We start from the raw sequence: 19,424 nt of genomic DNA on the forward strand, positions 1-19,424 counted from the left end.
TCAAGATATACATTGAAACATTGATAAGATTAAGTGTTTTAGTTGGGTATAATTAAAACATACTATCACCAATCTTATATTATTATTTTGTTTAACTATAAATTAAACAGTATATTGTATAATAAATATATTATATAAGCCTAATCCCATATTATTTTCAAACACTGAATATTAACTTATACAATGATTAACTTAATTATACATTGTATATCAACATTACACTATCTTAAAAAATATATATATATATATATATAGTCACCGCTTGTTGAGGAAGAAAACAGGAACCCACTTTCCAGGAAACTGAAAATTGGGTAACAAATTGACAACACCAATAAAGTAAGACATATACTAATATATCTTAGAAAATCCATCGTTGGTTGTTAGCGATGGATGCAAAACATGCAATATATCAAGTTCCCAGTTTTGCTTTCGCTTTTGTTTTGTTAGGTAACGAAGGTGCTTAGGAACTCACTCACATTCTCATCATATATCAAAAACCCAACTATAACTTTTCAATCTGCAGAATTTGCTTGAAATCCAATAAACTCTTTATGTTAAAATCCTAATAATGTGTTTGGATTGAGAGATTTAGAAAGAAGGGAAGGGGAGAGAACTCTAGCTGCAAGTGAGTCATTAATTGAACGACAATCATATTGCACGTAAGGAACCATCCACCCAATAGGTCATGGTTCCCCAAATCCCTTTTCAAAAAAAAGAAGACGACTATAACTAATACTATGCCGTTTTGGCCTTTCAAGTTGAGCTTTAATATATTAAATTGATACCATATGGGGTGACGTGGTCGATAGAGAAAGAGACAAGGATATCATATGGGCACTCCCTCATCCAAACCATATAAAAGCAACCACAACAGTGGTTTTTTGCTGGGGCATAGATAATATATGAGAATTTATATTTTGTTAATGTGATTGTATTGACATATATGTTTTGTTAATGTGGTTGAGAATTGAAATAAGATGACTTTTGTATTGGTACAATAATATAAGTTTGTTGATTTGTTTTTTTGTGTAAAACCGTGTACACCTCGTCTTTGACCCCTCGGTCAAACTACATTGACAAGCTATTGTAGACACGATTGTCCACGTCAGCAAATTAATATACTATTTTATTATTAATTTAATTTCCTTCATATTTTTTGGTTCGTCTCGATTGGATAGATAACACAGTAATATCTGTCTCCATTGGTCGATAATTTAGGAAAATAAGATCTCATCTTGGGTTGCACCTATAGGTGAAAACGGTTGGTTACGGTCAATCCCCCTCCCCCAATTTTTGACATGAATTTAACATATCGCCAATAGTTATACCTAACCATCAACTCAAATAAATTTTCAAGTATTATATATACAATCTGCCGACATAATTCCTTGCTAATAATCCATGGAAATTATTAATCAACATGTTTATCCTTAATTATCACACCTGGTCAAAGACCCAGAATCAGAATCAGTGACAGCATTATCCCTTCTTTTTTTCCCCCAGCTACAGATATTTCAGCAACTTGTGTCATAAAAAAAATCCAAATTAACCAAGTGGGAGACTCATATTTGCGGTCCAAACGTACAGGCCCAATGGGCCTGTGTCGGCTTCCTCTTTCAACACCGACTACAAGCAAGGAGACAAAGGAAAGGGGAGTCTCGGTGAATTTGCCACCCAAAATGTTCTGCTTTTTACCCGTTCACACCGAAATTCTGACACCGAAAAACCACGTCACCCAACCAATCCAGCACCTTTTTAGGCTTCCCATCGACCTTCATCTGTGTAAATAGATACAGTGACCCTGTACGTAAAGACGGATTAGTCCAAACAGTAACTTTGTTTCATTAATTACTTTATATGGAAGAACCTCGTAAAATAAATATTTCAATGGCGGCACCTATTTAATCAATTTCATTTTTTTTTTATTTTATATTTTCCAGTTGATACAAACAAACAACCTCACGTCTTTCTCCGCTATATATATTTACCTTCTTCAGATAACTTTCGAATTGGAAGATTATCGGAAACATACTCTGTTCCTCCTCCTCCTCTGCTCCTTTTCACAAGGTGCTCTGTATTTAAGCATATTACAACGTGTATGTGCGTGTTAAGGTTAGAAATAGTGGAGAATATATCCGAGAGAAAGAGACAATAACATTGATGGGTTGGTGTTGATGGAGAAGAATAATCAAGGGAGACAACAAAGTTCGGTTTTTTCTGAACTGGGTAGAGAGAGGGAGATGTCTGTCATGGTGTCTGCTCTCACGCACGTGGTGGCCGGAGATGTTCCTGGTGAGTCGGATATTGGTTCGACATCAAGTGATGGTTCTGATGTTGGAGAGAAGAGAGGAAGAGAAGAGGAAGGTGGCGTTGGTGGAGCGGAAATGTCTAGAATGATGTCAAGGCTTTCTAGAGTTTCCGGTGATGGAGGTTCGTCATCTTCTGCTGTTAGAGGTAAATCCACACTAGTGATTTTTTAGGGTTATTTTCTTTTTCCTTTTTTTTTTGCAATAGAACAGTTGATCATGGCCTTGGCAAAATAATTTTTTTTTTAAAAAAATTATTATTGATTTATCATTGCTAATATAAGGTCATTCCAAGTTTAAATTTGGAAGAAAGGGATGTCAGCAGTCTACGAAAGCAATCTTTTCTGACCCAAAAAAATGGTCAACGTTGTACACTTGTACTTGTTTTACAAAATCTAAATTGGCTTTCAACTTATCTGTCGCGTTTGTTTTACAAATCAGCAGGTACTGAAACTTCAAGCATGATGAGCACAAGAACAACAACAGCAGCACCAACAACAACAGCATTCACTCCAGTGTATGAATACAATGAGAACAACAAACAAGAGCCAAGGAGAAAATACAGGGGAGTGAGGCAGAGGCCTTGGGGAAAATGGGCAGCAGAAATTAGAGACCCTTTCAAGGCAGCCAGAGTATGGTTAGGCACATTTGAAACAGCAGAGGCAGCGGCCAGAGCCTACGACGAGGCCGCCTTACGCTTCAGAGGCAACAAGGCCAAGCTCAACTTCCCGGAAAACGTCATGCTCCGCCCCTCCGTTGCACCCCAATTGCGCATTTCTGATCCTCCAAGGACCCTTTTGCCCCTTTCTTCAACAGCTGAGCCAATAGTCCATCATCAGTCCTCTCAAGCTTTTCCACAAAATTTTGAGGTTTCAAGGGACTTGGGGAGCTATCCTCAGTGGATTTTGGGGTCTGGAGATATTCAAGGGCAGCAGCCAAATCCAATGAATGTATATGGACATAATACACCATTCACATCATCATCTTCAGTGGCTACACAATTTCAGTCGTCTACTTCTTCTGTTCTATCTTCCAGTTCTCCACTCTCATCATCTTCTTCACCACCTCCAACCAATTTTCCTACATATTTTTCGGATCCAGCACCGGAAAATTTGTTTATAGGGTCAGGACAGAGGTCTGATGTGGATTTTCCAATACCACCCTGGTCAGATTCCAGTCATTATACTTCTAAATCTGGATAAATTGATCAGGTGGACTAGTGGACTACTTCATCTCTATTTGTTTTTGCGTCTCTATACATTGTTTTCTTAGTTAGCTCCTTATTCAAAGTTACCGGTCTTTGAATTTGTCCAATGATCCAAAAATAGATTGTATACTCATTATTCAAAGTTACTGGTCTTTTAGATTAGTCCAATGATCCAAACATAGATTGTATACAAGTCAGCAGCTTATTATAGCACTGTTACTTTTTTTTGGAGTCTCATTGACTGGAATTTAGTTTGTTCTTTGCCTCTTTGCTTTGATAGAGGATCATTCCCTACTTTTAAAAGGACATTCTAGACGTTGAAGCAAAGGAACCCCTTGAAAAGTTGCAATCTAAACCAAGAAGCAAGAAAGTTCCTGCTAGTTTCCAGATTTCTAGAAAACTCAATTACAGAGTCCCATTGTAGCCATCCTCGTCAATGAGTCGTCATCAGGTACGGTATTTCCTGTATGTTGGCATTCGTTTTATTCATGCAACAAATGTTGTGTTTCATTCAAATTGCCCACCACAAACAACAGACAAAACGATCACACCATCAAACTTCCCTTGCAATGTTCAACAGCTAGAAAAGCAACTTGGGTATGAGTTTAATAAACCTTGGATACGGCAATAACCAACACGCAGGCTTGGTGCCTACCAGTGCCCAACAGGGCACAATCCTCTACTTGAAACTACAGATTTCCAATGTTATTTCTAGAAATTCACCATCTTGTGACACGAATGCTAACATGTCAACTAAAACTTCAGATTGCATCTTTTCCTTCGGTGCAACTGATAACAACCAGACCAGGTGCACACCCAACAAGCCCTTACCTTCCCCAATAATCACACAGGCCCAACCACTGCCCATGCATAGACCAGCAGTAACGAACAAGCCCAATGGACTACTATCTAAAAAAACCGGTTGGCTGATTATCAAATGATGAATTTCATTGAATAGCAAGGAAGAGAAGATAACAGGGATCTCAATCCAACCATGGAAACTATGATGCAAGAGTCTTAGTGGCAATGTCAAATGAGAGATTATAACATCACAAAGAAGGGCTAAAAGCACTGAAAAATATCTTTCCACTGCTATAAAACAAGCCCATTCCGGTCCTGCCATCCCACAGTGGTCAAGCATTTGTGGGTAGTATACAACAATTTTTACCATGGTTCTAGGACATTGAAATTCTTCATCCCTAACCAACAAAATAAATAACTTTTCGGGAAAACGGAACCCAAGAAATGCGCTTTGATCAACTCGGCCTGGTGGGTTTGAATTGAAATTGACTAAGCCAACTTTGTCCAAGAACATACTGAATTAGGCCTCACCTGAAAATCATATATTTACAGAGGCATTACCCCCTTTAGATCAGTTTATTCATGCTCTTCCTTTAAGCAACAAACATGCAAAGAAACACAAGAATCTGCAGCCAGTGAAATACCTTCTCAGACTTTCAGAGCAGCTTTGTGAACCATGGTTTCTTTGTGTATTTGATGGCAGCTCTTCTCAACAAGATCAAGCAGCTTCTCCAAGTTCATTGCCCACGAGTTGAGAACATCATTGCTATCCTTTGCAACTTGGAAAGAGACTATTCCCATTGGCCGGTCAATCTTGGCAACTAAGGCTTTCGACACCACCATATCTGATAGATGCTTCTCAGCTTCCTGAGTTTCAAAAGTGTGTTCACATTAGTTGGATATAAAGATTTAATTGAAGCATGTCAATGATTTATACAACTTAGGAATTGTAGAAACAGACAAATGCCAAAGCAAAAGAACATAAATGTCAGCGTGAGAAATAAACCTCAGCAGCAGATATACTTCATGGCATTAAGAACAAAACCTCATTTTCCAGTAACATTTAAAGCACAAATCACAACATGGTTTGTACTTCTTAACATGTTTAATATGTTCAGAACTCAATACTGTCCATATTCTGATTCGCTGTGAGATAATTAAGATCTGGCGTTGTAATACTATGAAAGAAGGGGAAACAGTAAATAACTTCACCTATTCGAGTTTTCAACAGTAAATAACCGTACAATGAGTATAGCCAATACAGGACTTAGTTTGTCATGCACCAATGGATGTTTAAACATCCTTAGAGAAAGATGTAGATTGATTGCTCAAGAGAACTCTAAACAATGATCATAAGCATGCCCAAAGACAGAGGTCAGCCACAATGACATTCAGGAAGAAAGCAAACCTGGATGCTGAGACACAGAAGCTCTGCAACTCTCTTCAAGGTAATCCTCGCATAGTATTTTGAAACAACAAGGATATTCTGTAAGCCACCAAATGAGAACAAATTATTATTGTTTTTTTAAAAAATCAACGGAAACAGAGAGAGAGCACCGAAAACCAGAGGAAGAAGAGGAAAGGACATAAATAAGTGCCATAGGGAGACTTACATGTTCAATTATTCTTTGCTTTAAATCTTCTGCAGCTTTGTCAACCAAAGAACCTCCAAGCATGTTTTTCTCGTTCTCAAACTCCTCCTTGTATGAAGTCCAGAGGGAGGTCCATTGGATGACCTCCATCGTTACTAACTGTTTCAGTAGCAACCTGTGGAACATTGTCAAAGAATGCAGGCATTATGAAACTTGCCACATTAGACATTAATCCGAGAGAAAATCTGACGCAGCACTGAGTTCAACAAAGCCGAACCTAAATTTAGGAATCTCAGAAAGATTCTTATCCTCCAATGTGGAGTTAAGAAGGCTTGATTGCATCGGGTCATGTGGCGACAAAACCAAGTACCAACAGATTTTCCTCAGAAGCTACATGTCATAAGAAGATAGAAATCAAGAATCACTGAAAACTTAAGGGTGCATTTTAAGGAAATAAACTGCACTGTTACCGGAATCCACTGGACTGGATTCTCCCTGACAGAGGGAATCTCATATATGGCCTTATAGCATCGACAAATTTCAAGGTAATCATTGTCATGGGAATAATACCTATAAAAATGGTAGACAAGAAATCCAAAATATATTAGTTGACGATGCAACAAAAAAATGTACATAACACTACATCGGACAAAATAATGAAATCTATGCTACAAAAGACGAAATTCCAATAAATCCACTAGCAAGAAAATTGGATCAAGAAAAGCAGATACAACAAAAAACGGAGGAGGAAAGTAGCCACATACCTTATCATCAATTCATAGTAGATCCGCTTCAACTCCAATAATGAGGGTATATTAGCAGGAGCCTCCTCAACAACATTCTCACCTTCCTTGGGTTTTTTCTTTTCTTTTGAAGTATCAGCATCAAAGACTCTTGGACTGATTTTCCTGGAGAGAATTTGAGCACGGACATAATCTTGACGGTCCAGGCACAAACGAACCTATAAAGTTTGATCGTTCAAAACTTATAGCAAGTCCAAATAAAAATGTCTTCAAATTATAAAAATCACGAGTAAAGCACATACTTGTTCAAGAATGAACGCAATTTTTTCAGTTTTCGCCATGGCACCAAAAGTTTCCACCTGAAACTCAGAAGATCAGATATGCATACCGCAGAGAAGGTAGGGGAGGGAATCGACAACCCAATTAGGTGAGTGATAGCATAAGACTTACTGCAACTTCTTGCATCAAATCTGCTGCTTCGGCTATAAGTCCCTGTTCTTCCTTGATCTTTGCAAGTTTCTCTATCAACCGCGCTCTCTCAATTTCGACATATATCTACAGCATACAAGTTATTAAAATAATATGCATCAATTTTGATATTATTTCAGTCAATTCAATAAGAAAATTCATAACATTATGTTCACCTTTCCTGCAGACACATTGTTAAGTGTTTTAATGAGCTCTATACGAGTTTCAAGATCTGGAGTCAGGTCAATGTACTGCATTGCTTGTTGGACCATTGCTGTCACAGCCTGTGCAAAGAATAGACATTCCATTAAGACCTAACCGAATCATGCTAATTTATAAAACTGAACTACCTTAGCACAGAAATTTCAACAAAATAATTGATGAAATGGAACATCGAGCAACTGGAATTATATGAGCAGTTGAGAAACATATTGTGGACTGGCATGGTAAACTAACACAATCAAAAAGAAGTGAATGATGAATAGTAGCAAAATTCAAGATAAAACAATTGCAAAAAGTTTAAACACTATGATGTAATATCACCATAATTTGCACATCCCTTTAACGTGCACTTGCATAAACACGCTTCCAAAGTTCTAGTTTACTCGTTTGAGTCTTTGAGACACTGAGCGAATTGTCACACACATACACCACCAAGGTCTTTGAAAGGGGTCAAAAGGCTCAAACATCCCTAGGATACTTTAGAAGACCAGTAACCATAAGCTGCAGCTGCAAAACTCTCAATACCTAATTTACTAATTTTAAGGTATCAAAGAGAACATTAACAAAAATCAAAAAAAGATTTACTATCATTTCCCAGAGTTAAAAGTCTGAAGAGATTTTAAAGTTGAATATCGACAAATGACAAAGATTATACAGTAGCATAAGCTCCACATATCGGACTGTGATTTGTCAGGGCATCATTGTCGAGACAAATAAGAGTTAATTGAATACATAAAAATGGATCGTGTTTACACCATGGCACCACGTGTTCATTGTTTGCAATTTTGCATCCATACGAGAAAAAAAAAATTAGCATAAAAGAACTTCAGATGTACAAGTAAATGCAAATATAGATCCACAGTAGAAACACTTAAAATAAAGAATTCCCCAATACACTGACTTCTCATGAAACCCATTTTTCAAATTTTTAAGTATGAACTTAAAAAGCATTGAACCCACAACCTCCCACTCCAACCCAACAAATTAATAACTTGAAAGAACATGAACAATCCTGTTAAAATAAAAACTACAATGTAACCAGCTCAGGACATTTCATGGATGAAAAATATGCCAAACTAGTGAACTATCTTCTAATATAATTGAAGTGCTAACAGACAACAATAGTCGAAGCATCCGAAAAAATGAACATTTTTAAAATAAAAACATAAGTAAAACAGTTAATGTTTAATTGGACAACATCATCTTCGCAGTAATGTAAGCCCAGAGAGTCATAACCAGAAAATACAACCAAATCACTTCGGCACTTCATATTATCAATCAAACGCACCAAAAATATGATTTTCATCTTCGAAAAACCATATGAATCCAGCACCTGATCAATGCGTTGGTTCATATATTTCAAGGTTCTGATCACAAATCGGTAATTCCACAAAAGCCACTAACTTCTTTGGTACGAGTACAAGAGAAAGCGAGTGTCCAATACCTGCTTGAGTTGACCACGCTTTTTGGACAAGACGGAAATCATGTCATTAAGGACCTTCCAATCCTTAGCTTCAAAGCAGAGTTGAAGAATTTCAGTGACGGCCTTCTTAGTACCGGCGACGTCACCAGCCAACCTCATCTGCTTCTCCACATTCAACAACTGCTCTATCGCCGCTTCCAGGTTACCCTTTCCCTCCTGCAATTACACCAATTAGATCAGTTTCAAACAGACGTGAGGAGACCAAAACGAAAAGAGCTAGATGCAGATCTGCCAATAATCGCATGCACTCACCATGTTGAATTGATTCTAGCGTCCGACGGTAGGGAATGCAGAGAGGAGGAGAAGAAAAAGAATCGCAAAGAAATTCAAGTGAATTCGTAAAAGCCAACCGTGCAGAAACCTAGAAGAAGAAAATAAAGAAAATGAATCTTGATTTTTCCGCTTTTTCGATAAAGAAAAGAAATTGAATAAACCCCCTTTCACACGAAAGGGCTTCTATTTGTGTGAATTATTACTTTAGTACTCAACAAAGAGTAAATTTGTGATACTGCCGCCATCCTTATTTGATGTTTTCGCTTATAACCTTTTCTTGCTCAAAGTTACTAGTTTAGCCTTTTAGGCTATGTGGGGTAGTTTTAGTCATACCACGATTTTTTTTAAATACACCCTAATCTAAGTTGATCATCTCTTGTAAAAATCAGTTGACGAGGTGTTTTTAAAAAAAATCGAGGTGTGACTAAAATTATCCCTATGTGGAGGACAAGCGGCCCAATCTGAACTTGGGGCATCAGTCGAGAGCCCAATGCAATACTGACCCGTAGTCATCCAGTCTTAGAGTTGAGGCCCGTGTTCGTCCCCAGCGGGAGTTGAGGCCCAATTAGAATAATTCACTTCTGTAGTAGCCGGCCCATTTAGTTAGCCCCGACTAGATTGTTCTTGAGAATCCGGACCCATCTTAGCAACAAATCCTAGCCCTTCATCATTCATAATCCATAGGTCTGAAAAACCCTAAACCCACAACTTGTATAAATTGCGTACTACCTTCTTGACTCTGCCCCATTCACAACCCTAACTTTAAGAATTCCCCGCTCCTATCCTCTGTGCTTCCTAGTTGTAGTCTGTATGTTTGTTGCTTTGTTTTGAGCGATCGTTATGAATGCGTTTGTCTGCCATTACGTGTTTGGTTGATCTTCCGATGAGAAGTCGGTGACGACAAATCCGAAGGCTTGTTTCTCAGAAAACATTCGCAGTGGCCGCCTAAGAGCTTTCGCCTTCGCCGGGCTTGAGAGCTTATGCTGCTTCTATCCTTCCTTGGATGTCTGAGACTATCATAGCCTTATATTTTGCGATTCGCTCATTCTAGATCTTGCATTACTTGGCGAGTTCGCTCTGTAGCGCAATTCGTTTTATTTAAGCTGTTTGTGAAATTTGATCTCTGTATTTCTATCGTTTCCTCATTTGGTCTGTGATGACAAATCCAAAGGCTTGTTTCTCAAAACATTCGCAGTGGCCGCCTGAGAGCTTTCGCCTTCGCCAGGCTTGAGAGCTTTTGCTGCTTATATCCTTCCTTGGATGTCTGAGACTCGTACTCTGTTAATAGTTTTGTTTATTCAGATTCTGCAATTGGTAGGTTATTTTTGCGCATTCTCCTATTTACGCGACACTTGATCTGCTTGTGTGATGCATGTTTTGTTGGATCTGATATATGTTATTGTAGAGGATGAAGTTGTGTATGTTTTGGCCTCTTTCCGGGACTAAAACGTATGCCCCTAGCAGTAATTGAATTGCTCCATGGATGAATATTTCCCTTGAATTTATCAATCTGATTAACTTTGTCAGCAGTCAGCACAACGAAGACATTGGCTTGGCTTCATTGATTTTGAAAACTAGTTTAAAAAGCTGTATGAAAAGTTGTGTAGTAAGTTTTGTTGTTTTGGATTCAAAGTTGTTTGTATACTCTTGGTTAATTGAATTAATTAATTTCGTTATTTATCAATTATGTAGAAATAAAATCATCATTTTTTAATAAGATTGTATTCTCAAGTGTGTGCACCCGTAGAAAAATATAATTTATTAAGTTTAAGTATATTAATATTGTATGTTATTTAGTTTCTAATTTTAAAAATTTATAATATTTATGTTAATTAAAAAAATTCTAAGTAATAAAAGAAGGATAAAAAGTAAAAAATATTGTGACCGAGTTGTTTTATAAGAGCATCCACATCAGATTACCTAAACATAAGTCTGTCTGTAAAATTTAGAGATTTTGTCAAAAATAGAGCTCTGCATCAGATTACCTAGAGGTTCCCTATTTTACAGAATATGAACAGTAGATCATACATCTAGAGAACCACTATTCACTTCCCTAAACATAAAATAATATTTTTTACTACTTTATTTTCTCTTCTCCACTCTCTCCTCATTTTTTCCCTCCTCTCTCTCTTCACTCCTTTCTTTCTCTCTCTTCTTTCTCTCTCATCTCTTTCTCTCTCCTCTCCTCACATTTTGACTCCTTTCTCTCTCCTCACTTTTTCTCTCTCTCTCTTCTTTCTCTCTCCTCACTCTCTCCTCACTCCTTTCTTTCTCTCTCCTCTTTCTCTCCTCACTTTTTCTCTCTCTTCTTTCTCTCTCCTCAATTTTTTTTTCTAATTTTTAATAACATTAATTTATTATTTTAAATAGAAGTAGTTTATATGAATAGAATAAATAAAGGAAAGAGAAATAAATATTATTTTAATGCAATAGAGAATATAATAGGTAATCTGATGCAGTGTTGATTGGATAGGGAATCTGTAAAATAGGGGAAAGTGACATTTTATCTGTATTTTAGGGAATCTGTTAAAAGAAACTGATGCAGATGCTCTAAGATATTACAATCGTTAAAAATGGTGCTCACGTTATTTTAAGAAAAAATAAAAGAACTTACAAATATAACAATAACTATCCTTTAATGCGACCTCGCGTTATTTTTTCAAAATAATTAAATGAAGTCGAGATTGTTTTTCATAAGCTCCATTTTGTAACTTACGAAAATTGGGTAAGATCGCTAGTTTGTACTAAGTGATATTGTCAATTTATTGAGTATGTTTGGTGGAGCGATTCTTAAATACAAATTTTATGTTGGGGCTATTAGTGCTCGTTTTGGGGGATCACTCCACCAATCATACTTAAAAAGTTTGCGGTATTGCTAAGCACAAATTAGCTACAATATTGCAAACACAAGCTAGTGGTATTGTTCGCTTTTCATAAGCTCTAAAATGGAGTTTATGAAAAACGATCTTAATTTCTTCTTTTTTAAAAAAAATAATGTGTGTTCACATTAAATGATTGTAATATTTATAAGTTATTTCATTTTTTAATATAAAAAAAAAGTGATCTCCATTTTTAATTATTGTAATATTTATAATTTAAAAAATAACGTGGGTGAAATTATTTTTTTCATTCTTTTATTACTTACCATTTTTTATTAATATAAAATATTATAATTTTTTAAAAATAAACCTAAATAACATACAACAGTAAATTATATTATTATTGTACTTAAACTTAATAAATTATATTCTTTTTGCAACTTAAGAACTCTACTTATGCACACACAATAATTTTAGAGTACAATTTTATCAAAAAGTTGTGATTATATTAATATGCATATGGTAAATAGTTAAATCAATTAACCAAACATTACACAAACTCGTTCAATAATTTATAAGATATAAACAGTTTTCAGTTTATTAAACAACTCACAACTTATTATTTATTACGTAACTTTTTATACAATTTTTGTTTTCATAACTTTTAAGTTAGCATTGAAAATCAATGAAATCGCACGGAGTACATGATGGAGTATCAAATGTCCATGGGCATAGATAACCCAGTAGCAAGTCAAATGTTTATGGGTATATAGAACTAATCCCAAGTCAAAACCAATGTGAGTGAAAACTTCAATTCTCAATCCAAAAAGGGTTTCACAAGTTATCGAAATAATTATCTACTATCAATGGGTTTTGTCTATGAATCTCGTCTTTAATATTGATGATTACAAATACAAAGGATTGTTTCTCAAAATAATCACAGTGGGAGCTACCTCTTTAACTTTCACCTTTTGTAATATTTTTGTGATCGTACGTTGGGCTTTGTCCCACTTTATTTTATCGTTAAGTGAGGAATTTTTGCACCCAACAGGCTTGTCAGTCTGAATTTAAATCAATATTGGAGCTTCAAATTTCAAAATGACAAATTTTTATAACATTTATAAAAAAAAAGTTACAAATAAAATAAATTAAGGGCCTGGGATAGGCCCAAACCAAACGCACTTTGCGGTGGGTCATACCTACTGACATGCCACTAGGCCCATTACTGTACATCATTAAACCAACCAAGCTTTGGGAATCCTTCCGGAGTTCTGGCCTTGGAGTCCGTGTGGCCCATTCGTAGAGGTTTTCGGCCCATAACTTTTGGACTTCGTTAATCTTAAAGGAAAAAAGAAAGTAAAGCAAACTCAGCCATAGGACGAACTCTCGAAATTCTTGGTAAGTTCACATCTTTTTTCAAATTACCATCCTCGATTCTTCGAACAGGTAGCTTTTCTGCTTGCTGCATAATCCGACCAAGAAATTGAGCTCTGCAGATGATGAGAAGCGTGTCCCTGACTCGCAATATCAAACATGGGTATGGCGCTTTGTCTTACTTGAAGGGGGTTTCAGCTTCTCCGCTCCATGTATCCGCCGTTGGTTTACTGGGTGCTGCCGGTTTGATTTTGGTTTTTACAAGGGACCGTTTACTGGGTAAACTAAGTAGCATATCGAGGTTGACTGACGGAGGGAATCGTTCTGAGAAATATTATTTAGTTCCGGGACTGCAGAATCTTGGCAACAATTGCTTCTTGAATGTAATATTACAGGTACGCTCTCCCTGCCAAGATGGGTAGCTAAAAATTTCCTGCTTATATGCTTTCCCGGTTTGTGTAAGCTTGTGGGTTTATGGATTTCTTGAAGCCTAAGTTAATTGTGAAGAATCTTGATCTTCTATTCTTATTTATCCTTGGTCTTGAAATTTTCTCAGGCTCTTGCTAGCTGTTCTTGCCTCTCGACTTATCTTGGAAAGGTTATGGAGGCCAGTGAGTCATGGCAAATGGGGGATGCAGGTGACAGCATGGCTCTTACTGTTGCTTTGGCTGCTTTACTAGAAGGTAACATTTAACATAAAAAGACTTGGTTGCAATTGAGCAGTTGAGTTCATGCAATTCGCAACACGTCAATGTTGGCAATGGACAAGTTGATTTTTTTTTCTCACTTATGGCAGTATGATTTAATTCAGGATTTTAGTCTGAATTTTTTGGTAAGGTCTGCGTGCATACTGCATGCCCGGGAGTTGTTTACTCTATGTAAATCAGATCTCTGAAACTACTAAGTTCTTGGTTACTTTTGAATTCTGAAATTAATGCTTGTAGAAGAGGAGAGGCTGTGCAACTTTTCTGGGGAATTTGCTATAATTGTATTCATAATTCAAATGTTGAATCTTAGCAGAACTATCTGAAGTTTGCGAAGGAAGAGTTGTGCTGAATCCACGAGAAGTAATGCTAGCGATGACTCTTTATATTCAGAATTTCAATCTAACTAGCCAACAGGTGCAATTATGCTTTTTCAATGTGAGTACAATAGTTGCTTATTGGGTTTCAAGTCTGATCTGTGTTTTTTGTGCATTAAGGACGCTGCAGAAGCATTTCTTCATCTTCTATCCTCTTTGAGAGAAGAATTCTCAGATTGTTATCCATCCAATCATAGTTTGCTGGCAGACGCTGTTACTTCTGTTAATTGTAGGGTTTTAAGTGCAAAGCGGATTGACAACCGAAATGAACAAGAAAGATGGCAGCAACACTTCCTTGGACCGTTTGATGGGATTCTTGGTAGCATTTTAACTTGTCAAAGTTGTTCGTCTCAGGTTCATGCAGCCATCATACAGTACTTTCTCGCAATATGCTATATGAGCTCCTGCTGTCTTTCACTTCTGCATGCATTAGTAAAGTTCTATTGTTTGTGCATATGCATATGGATACTTAGTGGATTCATTTTATGTTTGTGGATTGGAATTCTTTTGGAGGAGCATGCTCTCAAAATTAATCATATCATGAAATCTGTTAAAATTTTGTTGTTTTTTTTCATCTTTGCAGGTGAATGATGAGATGTATATACATTTAAATATCTATGTTAATGGTCTCATATGTATGCGGTACTTTCTCATATTAAATCATGTTGTTTAAATTCACTTTGTGTTGTTACAGATTTCGTTGGACTATCAATTTTTTCATAGCTTGCCTCTTTCACCAGTGCTTGATAGTGGTGCCACCATAGTATGTTGAATGAAGGTTTCAATATTTAGTATTTTTTTTACTTATGCTAACACTTGTACTTATTTCTCCATGGTAATTTCCCCTGATACAAGGTGATTATTATTGGTCTGTATTTTTTTCTTTCAAAACAGATGGTTGGTTCTCCTTTGGAGGATTGCTTGAAGAAGTTCACTGCTGCTGAGAAAGTAGAGAATTACCGTTGTAACCGTTGCTGGCACATTGCAGCAATCAGATACTTATCTGTGTTAGGCGCTACGGAGGTAATTGAGTAATTCCATAGCTCGAGTGGTCCTTTTTACTCCCTGTAGTTTGAAAATTGTTCCGTTGGTCCAGACTGTCTCTTGGCACGAGTGTTGTGAGCTTGTTTGTGCATGTCCAGGAGATCCCTTAATGAGAAAAAAGAGAAGTCATTTTCACTTTTCTTTATGTTCTATACTTTATCTTCTCTCGCCCTTTGACTGTTTTTGGACTTGCATTTTTCAGGCAGATATCGAAAGACTTAGGATGTGTGATGATCAAGATTCATGTAACTGCCAAAGAATTCCACATATTGAAAAACTACCATGGTCGAATAATATACCATGCACTATAAAACAACTATTCATTGCTCGTTTTCCGAAGGTATGAAATATGAGACTTTGTTTCTTGCAATCTATGGTTATTTCTGGGAGAACCATCTGGATTTTGTGTGAGATTTTAATACATTTTTCGTCTCAACGGAAATTAAAAGTTTTCAGTCACAATTCCACTGAGCTTGTATCAATAAATCTTAGCTGCAAAATAGTCGAGCAATGTCTTCTGCCAGATGACATGCAGCTAGATAGCCTAATTTCAATCTCTTTTTAGTTATCTCAGGAAAGCTCTAGTTACGAAGATATGCTACTAGTGCATTGATTCTGTGCTTTTATATCCTGATTATTGGCTAGGGTTTCGTGGTGAGGCATGGTATTCTGCTAGTTGTGTGCATTTTTTAACCCTGGTAATGACATTAGAAAGCCAAAACAAAAGGAAAAAAAAAATCTAATAGAAATTGTACTCAATCCAACTATTAGTAGTTATCAAACCAAGTTCTTGATGCTTACATAAGTAGTTCGTGGTTTCATATTTCCGTTATCTCACTTATGTTCAATATATTGCGCGTACATAATGATCATGTCACGTGCTTGCAGATATTGTGCATTCACCTGCAACGTGCAGCTGTAAATATGTTTGGGGAACCAGTCAAACTACAGGTATTCAAACTAATTTGGCTGTATATTCTTGGTTTAATAGTTCGGGTACACTTTCATGTATATGCGTCGTTGACATATATTTTGTAAGGGGCATCGAGAGGGGCAGTTATTCTGGTAATTAAGTCTTGTTTTTGATGATTGTAGGGCCATATTGCATTTCCATTGGTTTTGGATTTGTCTCGATTTATAACAAGTGGGGTGGGAACAAAGAATTGGGAAGAACTTGTGCCAACAAAGCTAGCGAATCAGCAATATCAAAAGCCAAGGGGTTATCCACTGTTCTTGAATATGCAACAAAATACAAGATTACCAAATTCCTTACACGAACTGACTGAAGAAACTACTTCTTCAGTAGTAGCCGCTCCAGAGCAAGTTAAATGCACCACACATTTCGAAGGATTTCCTGGTAGAGGAAATATGGCAAATATGGTCCAGCTTGAAGGATGTTCTGGAACTACATTCACTAATGCAGACATGCAATTTGATGATAAGGTTGGTTGAATGAATGCTGGTGATTTATATGGAAGCTAGACTTGAAAATATTGACAAGTATATAATTCAAGCCCTAGTTTTGTATATCAAATATCAGGAAATAATTAAGTTTGTTTTATTGGATATATGCTTCCTTTGAGTGCAGGTAAGGGTGACTAGCCAGTCAGGCCCTAGTGAAAATCACATGTATAATCTTGTTTCTGTGGTGGAGCACTTTGGAAGACCTGGAGGTGGGCATTACACTGTCTACAGAAGAGCAAAAACTGGAGCGCAGAAGGAAGTGCCTGACAAAGGTTGCCTCTGGAGGTGGTTCCGCGTTTCAGATTCTGAAGTGTATGATGCGTCTGAAGAAGATGTTCTCGATTGTGAGGCATCCATACTCTTCTATGAGAGGATCATGGAGAATTGAAAACGCACCTTCCATGCACCTGTCTTTGGTTTGAGTATTCATGATAGAGGAGAGCTTCTTCAATGGCAACCTCCATATTAGTCGATGAACTCTACTGTAAGAAGACACTCTTGAATCAAAGGGACCTGAATAAATATTGGTGATGCAGTAGCTGCTTTAGCATTCACCAACTACTGATGAGGCACAGGCTATCAGTATACACATACATTAAAAGACCAAATATGGATTCTGTACAACACATACTGACATAGGAGTCATTTAAAGTTTGAAGCTTGTGGTGTATGATAGAGAATATTCTTTGAGATTTGAAAGGCATCGCTGGAATGTTGTGTTGTTGAGTTGTTCATCCAATGCACATTTGTTAGCTTTGCTTCTCCTTCAAATTGATTTTGCTGTTAAAAGTTTGTGCTTAAATGAATAAATTTGGTGGAATTTATCCATATACATTGTGCAGGTGAACTTCTATGTGATAATTAAAATATCCTTAAATATTGAAATCTTCTAATTCTAGTTCTTTGGAGCCTTCAAATTGATTTGCTCAACGTTTGTCATTACTCATGATATTAGTTAATACGATAAAACTTTTTTATGACCTAAAACAATATCATACAAGCTTTTTTCTTATTAATATTTTTACATCTAACATGGGTTTAAACTCGGATCGTTTGGCCCACGCGTGGATATGGGCCTTCTGGTTACATGGTTGTGGCATGTAGATTGCCCAATAAGGTCAAAATATGTCCTAGTTACTAGTTTGAAATAAATTTGAATTTTAGATTACTAAGTTGGAGCGTTTGGATATTCGATGACTGAATTTGATTTTGATAAATCTTTCAATGTTGAAAAGTGTGCTTAAACCCTCGCAAGCACAAAAATTTCCCGCTTGACAACATAGTAAGCTGGGTCAAAACTCAACGCATAGTTACAAGGGTATTACACTAACACATTTTATTAGGCAAAGTAATCACAAAATCTCTGGAGACATAAATCAATTGTAAAATTTTAACACTTTTAAGTTTAGAAAATTGCAAACCAACGATATTTTGGGATATTAATTAATAATTTGGTGTAAACTTATAAATTAGAATAACTTTGTGTAAACTTATACGGCTAGATTTTGTGGTGTAAACTTAACAATTTATGATGTGTAAATAAAATTTCTCTAGAGTAAACTCTTTATCCTTAAGAATACATATTATTATTCCTATATTACTTTTACAAAACAAACAAAAATTTAAAAACCAAACAAAATGAAGTAAATTTCAATAGCCTTGGACCAGGCTTATATATTATCATGCCCAAAATGTATAAAATTAAGTGCTACTTCATATGCTGCAGTGGTGCAATGGCAACATCTCTTCTCATATATCTATATATTTTATCTCTCTATCTAGTAGTTCAATAACATTTCCTGTACATGCATGTATACATGCATATATATATATATATATATATATATATATAGAGAGAGAGAGAGAGAGAGAGAGAGAGAGGGGATATAATTAATTATGAATTGGAGGCTTCTTTCTTGCTGGTGTGTAGTCCATCCCAACTAAGTCATCACCATCATCAGACTCTGCACCATTTTCTTTGGGTGTAAATTGATTATCTTGACCTTTCACTACCACCGCTTCATCTTCCTTACTCGCCTCTCTCAAACTCCTTCCTGCAACCCAGAAACCAAAATTAAATCACACAAATAATTTATACATCTACTAAATCACTGCAACTTCTTAATAGTTGATATATATATATATAATAATATCTACCTCTGGCGGTGATGGAGATGAAAGCAAACACGATAAAAACCACGAGAACAATACGTTTGCATGGAACCCTAGCCATATCGGTACTCTCTCTTTAAGACTCTTGTGTGTGTAGTGTAGGCTCTTCCTCGTCTTGCTCTCTTATATATACGCGTATATATGTGGCATTGCAAGTAAAAGTTTTGACATAATAATTTAATTTTGTAGTAATTCGAGGAGAGCAGATTTTCTAGTGTCAACGTCGATGTCTCCTGATGTCCTGTTCATGAAAAATATGTATGCGTAACACAGACAAGATACTCCTGTTGGTGGATTGGAAAAGGAAAATGACATAGATACATAATATATGGGGTACATAGGATACATAATCTATGTAGTATGTCAACTAGGTAT

The 19,424-nt window shown here is 36.4% G+C and overlaps 3 protein-coding genes and 2 non-coding genes across 6 annotated transcripts; 4 read left to right on the top strand and 1 right to left on the bottom strand.

Annotated features, from left to right (window-relative positions):
• The first annotated feature begins 1,996 nt into the window (after positions 1-1,996).
• On the top strand, positions 1,997-3,902 carry LOC120002412 (ethylene-responsive transcription factor ABR1). 2 transcript variants are annotated; one of them, XM_038851181.1, is made up of 2 exons: positions 1,997-2,454; positions 2,748-3,902. In XM_038851181.1, exons 1-2 carry the CDS (start codon positions 2,175-2,177, stop codon positions 3,506-3,508), a joined length of 1,041 nt encoding a protein of 346 aa, XP_038707109.1. In that variant the 5' UTR covers positions 1,997-2,174; the 3' UTR covers positions 3,509-3,902. The 2 variants fall into 2 exon arrangements, with proteins under 2 accessions (XP_038707109.1, XP_038707110.1); XM_038851182.1 differs by having other exon boundaries at positions 1,998-2,454; positions 2,751-3,902.
• A 592-nt stretch (positions 3,903-4,494) lies between these two features.
• LOC120002411 (26S proteasome non-ATPase regulatory subunit 12 homolog A) lies at positions 4,495-9,234 on the bottom strand. The gene is made up of 12 exons (XM_038851180.1): positions 9,075-9,234; positions 8,784-8,978; positions 7,294-7,401; positions 7,100-7,204; positions 6,952-7,008; positions 6,671-6,867; positions 6,377-6,476; positions 6,184-6,296; positions 5,928-6,081; positions 5,723-5,800; positions 4,959-5,181; positions 4,495-4,845 (listed from the first exon to the last, which is right to left on the bottom strand). Exons 1-11 carry the CDS (start codon positions 9,075-9,077, stop codon positions 4,963-4,965), a joined length of 1,329 nt encoding a protein of 442 aa, XP_038707108.1. The 5' UTR covers positions 9,078-9,234; the 3' UTR covers positions 4,495-4,845; positions 4,959-4,962.
• A 750-nt stretch (positions 9,235-9,984) lies between these two features.
• On the top strand, positions 9,985-10,110 carry LOC120003152. Its single transcript, XR_005469285.1, has one exon. It is a non-coding gene; the product is annotated as a small nucleolar RNA SNORD14 (small nucleolar RNA).
• A 133-nt stretch (positions 10,111-10,243) lies between these two features.
• On the top strand, positions 10,244-10,367 carry LOC120003151. The gene has a single exon (XR_005469284.1). It is a non-coding gene; the product is annotated as a small nucleolar RNA SNORD14 (small nucleolar RNA).
• Positions 10,368-13,300: 2,933 nt separating this feature from the next.
• Positions 13,301-17,648, top strand: LOC120001308 (ubiquitin carboxyl-terminal hydrolase 27). Its single transcript, XM_038849562.1, has 10 exons — positions 13,301-13,683; positions 13,845-13,971; positions 14,309-14,409; positions 14,490-14,723; positions 15,064-15,132; positions 15,264-15,392; positions 15,616-15,753; positions 16,302-16,364; positions 16,509-16,856; positions 17,002-17,648. The coding sequence occupies exons 1-10, from the start codon at positions 13,411-13,413 to the stop codon at positions 17,263-17,265; spliced, it is 1,746 nt and encodes a 581-aa protein (XP_038705490.1). The 5' UTR covers positions 13,301-13,410; the 3' UTR covers positions 17,266-17,648.
• Positions 17,649-19,424: the final 1,776 nt, after the last annotated feature.

This window comes from Tripterygium wilfordii, chromosome 7 (genome assembly GCF_013401445.1).
Source record: "Tripterygium wilfordii isolate XIE 37 chromosome 7, ASM1340144v1, whole genome shotgun sequence".
In the NCBI taxonomy this organism is placed as follows: domain Eukaryota; kingdom Viridiplantae; phylum Streptophyta; class Magnoliopsida; order Celastrales; family Celastraceae; genus Tripterygium; species Tripterygium wilfordii.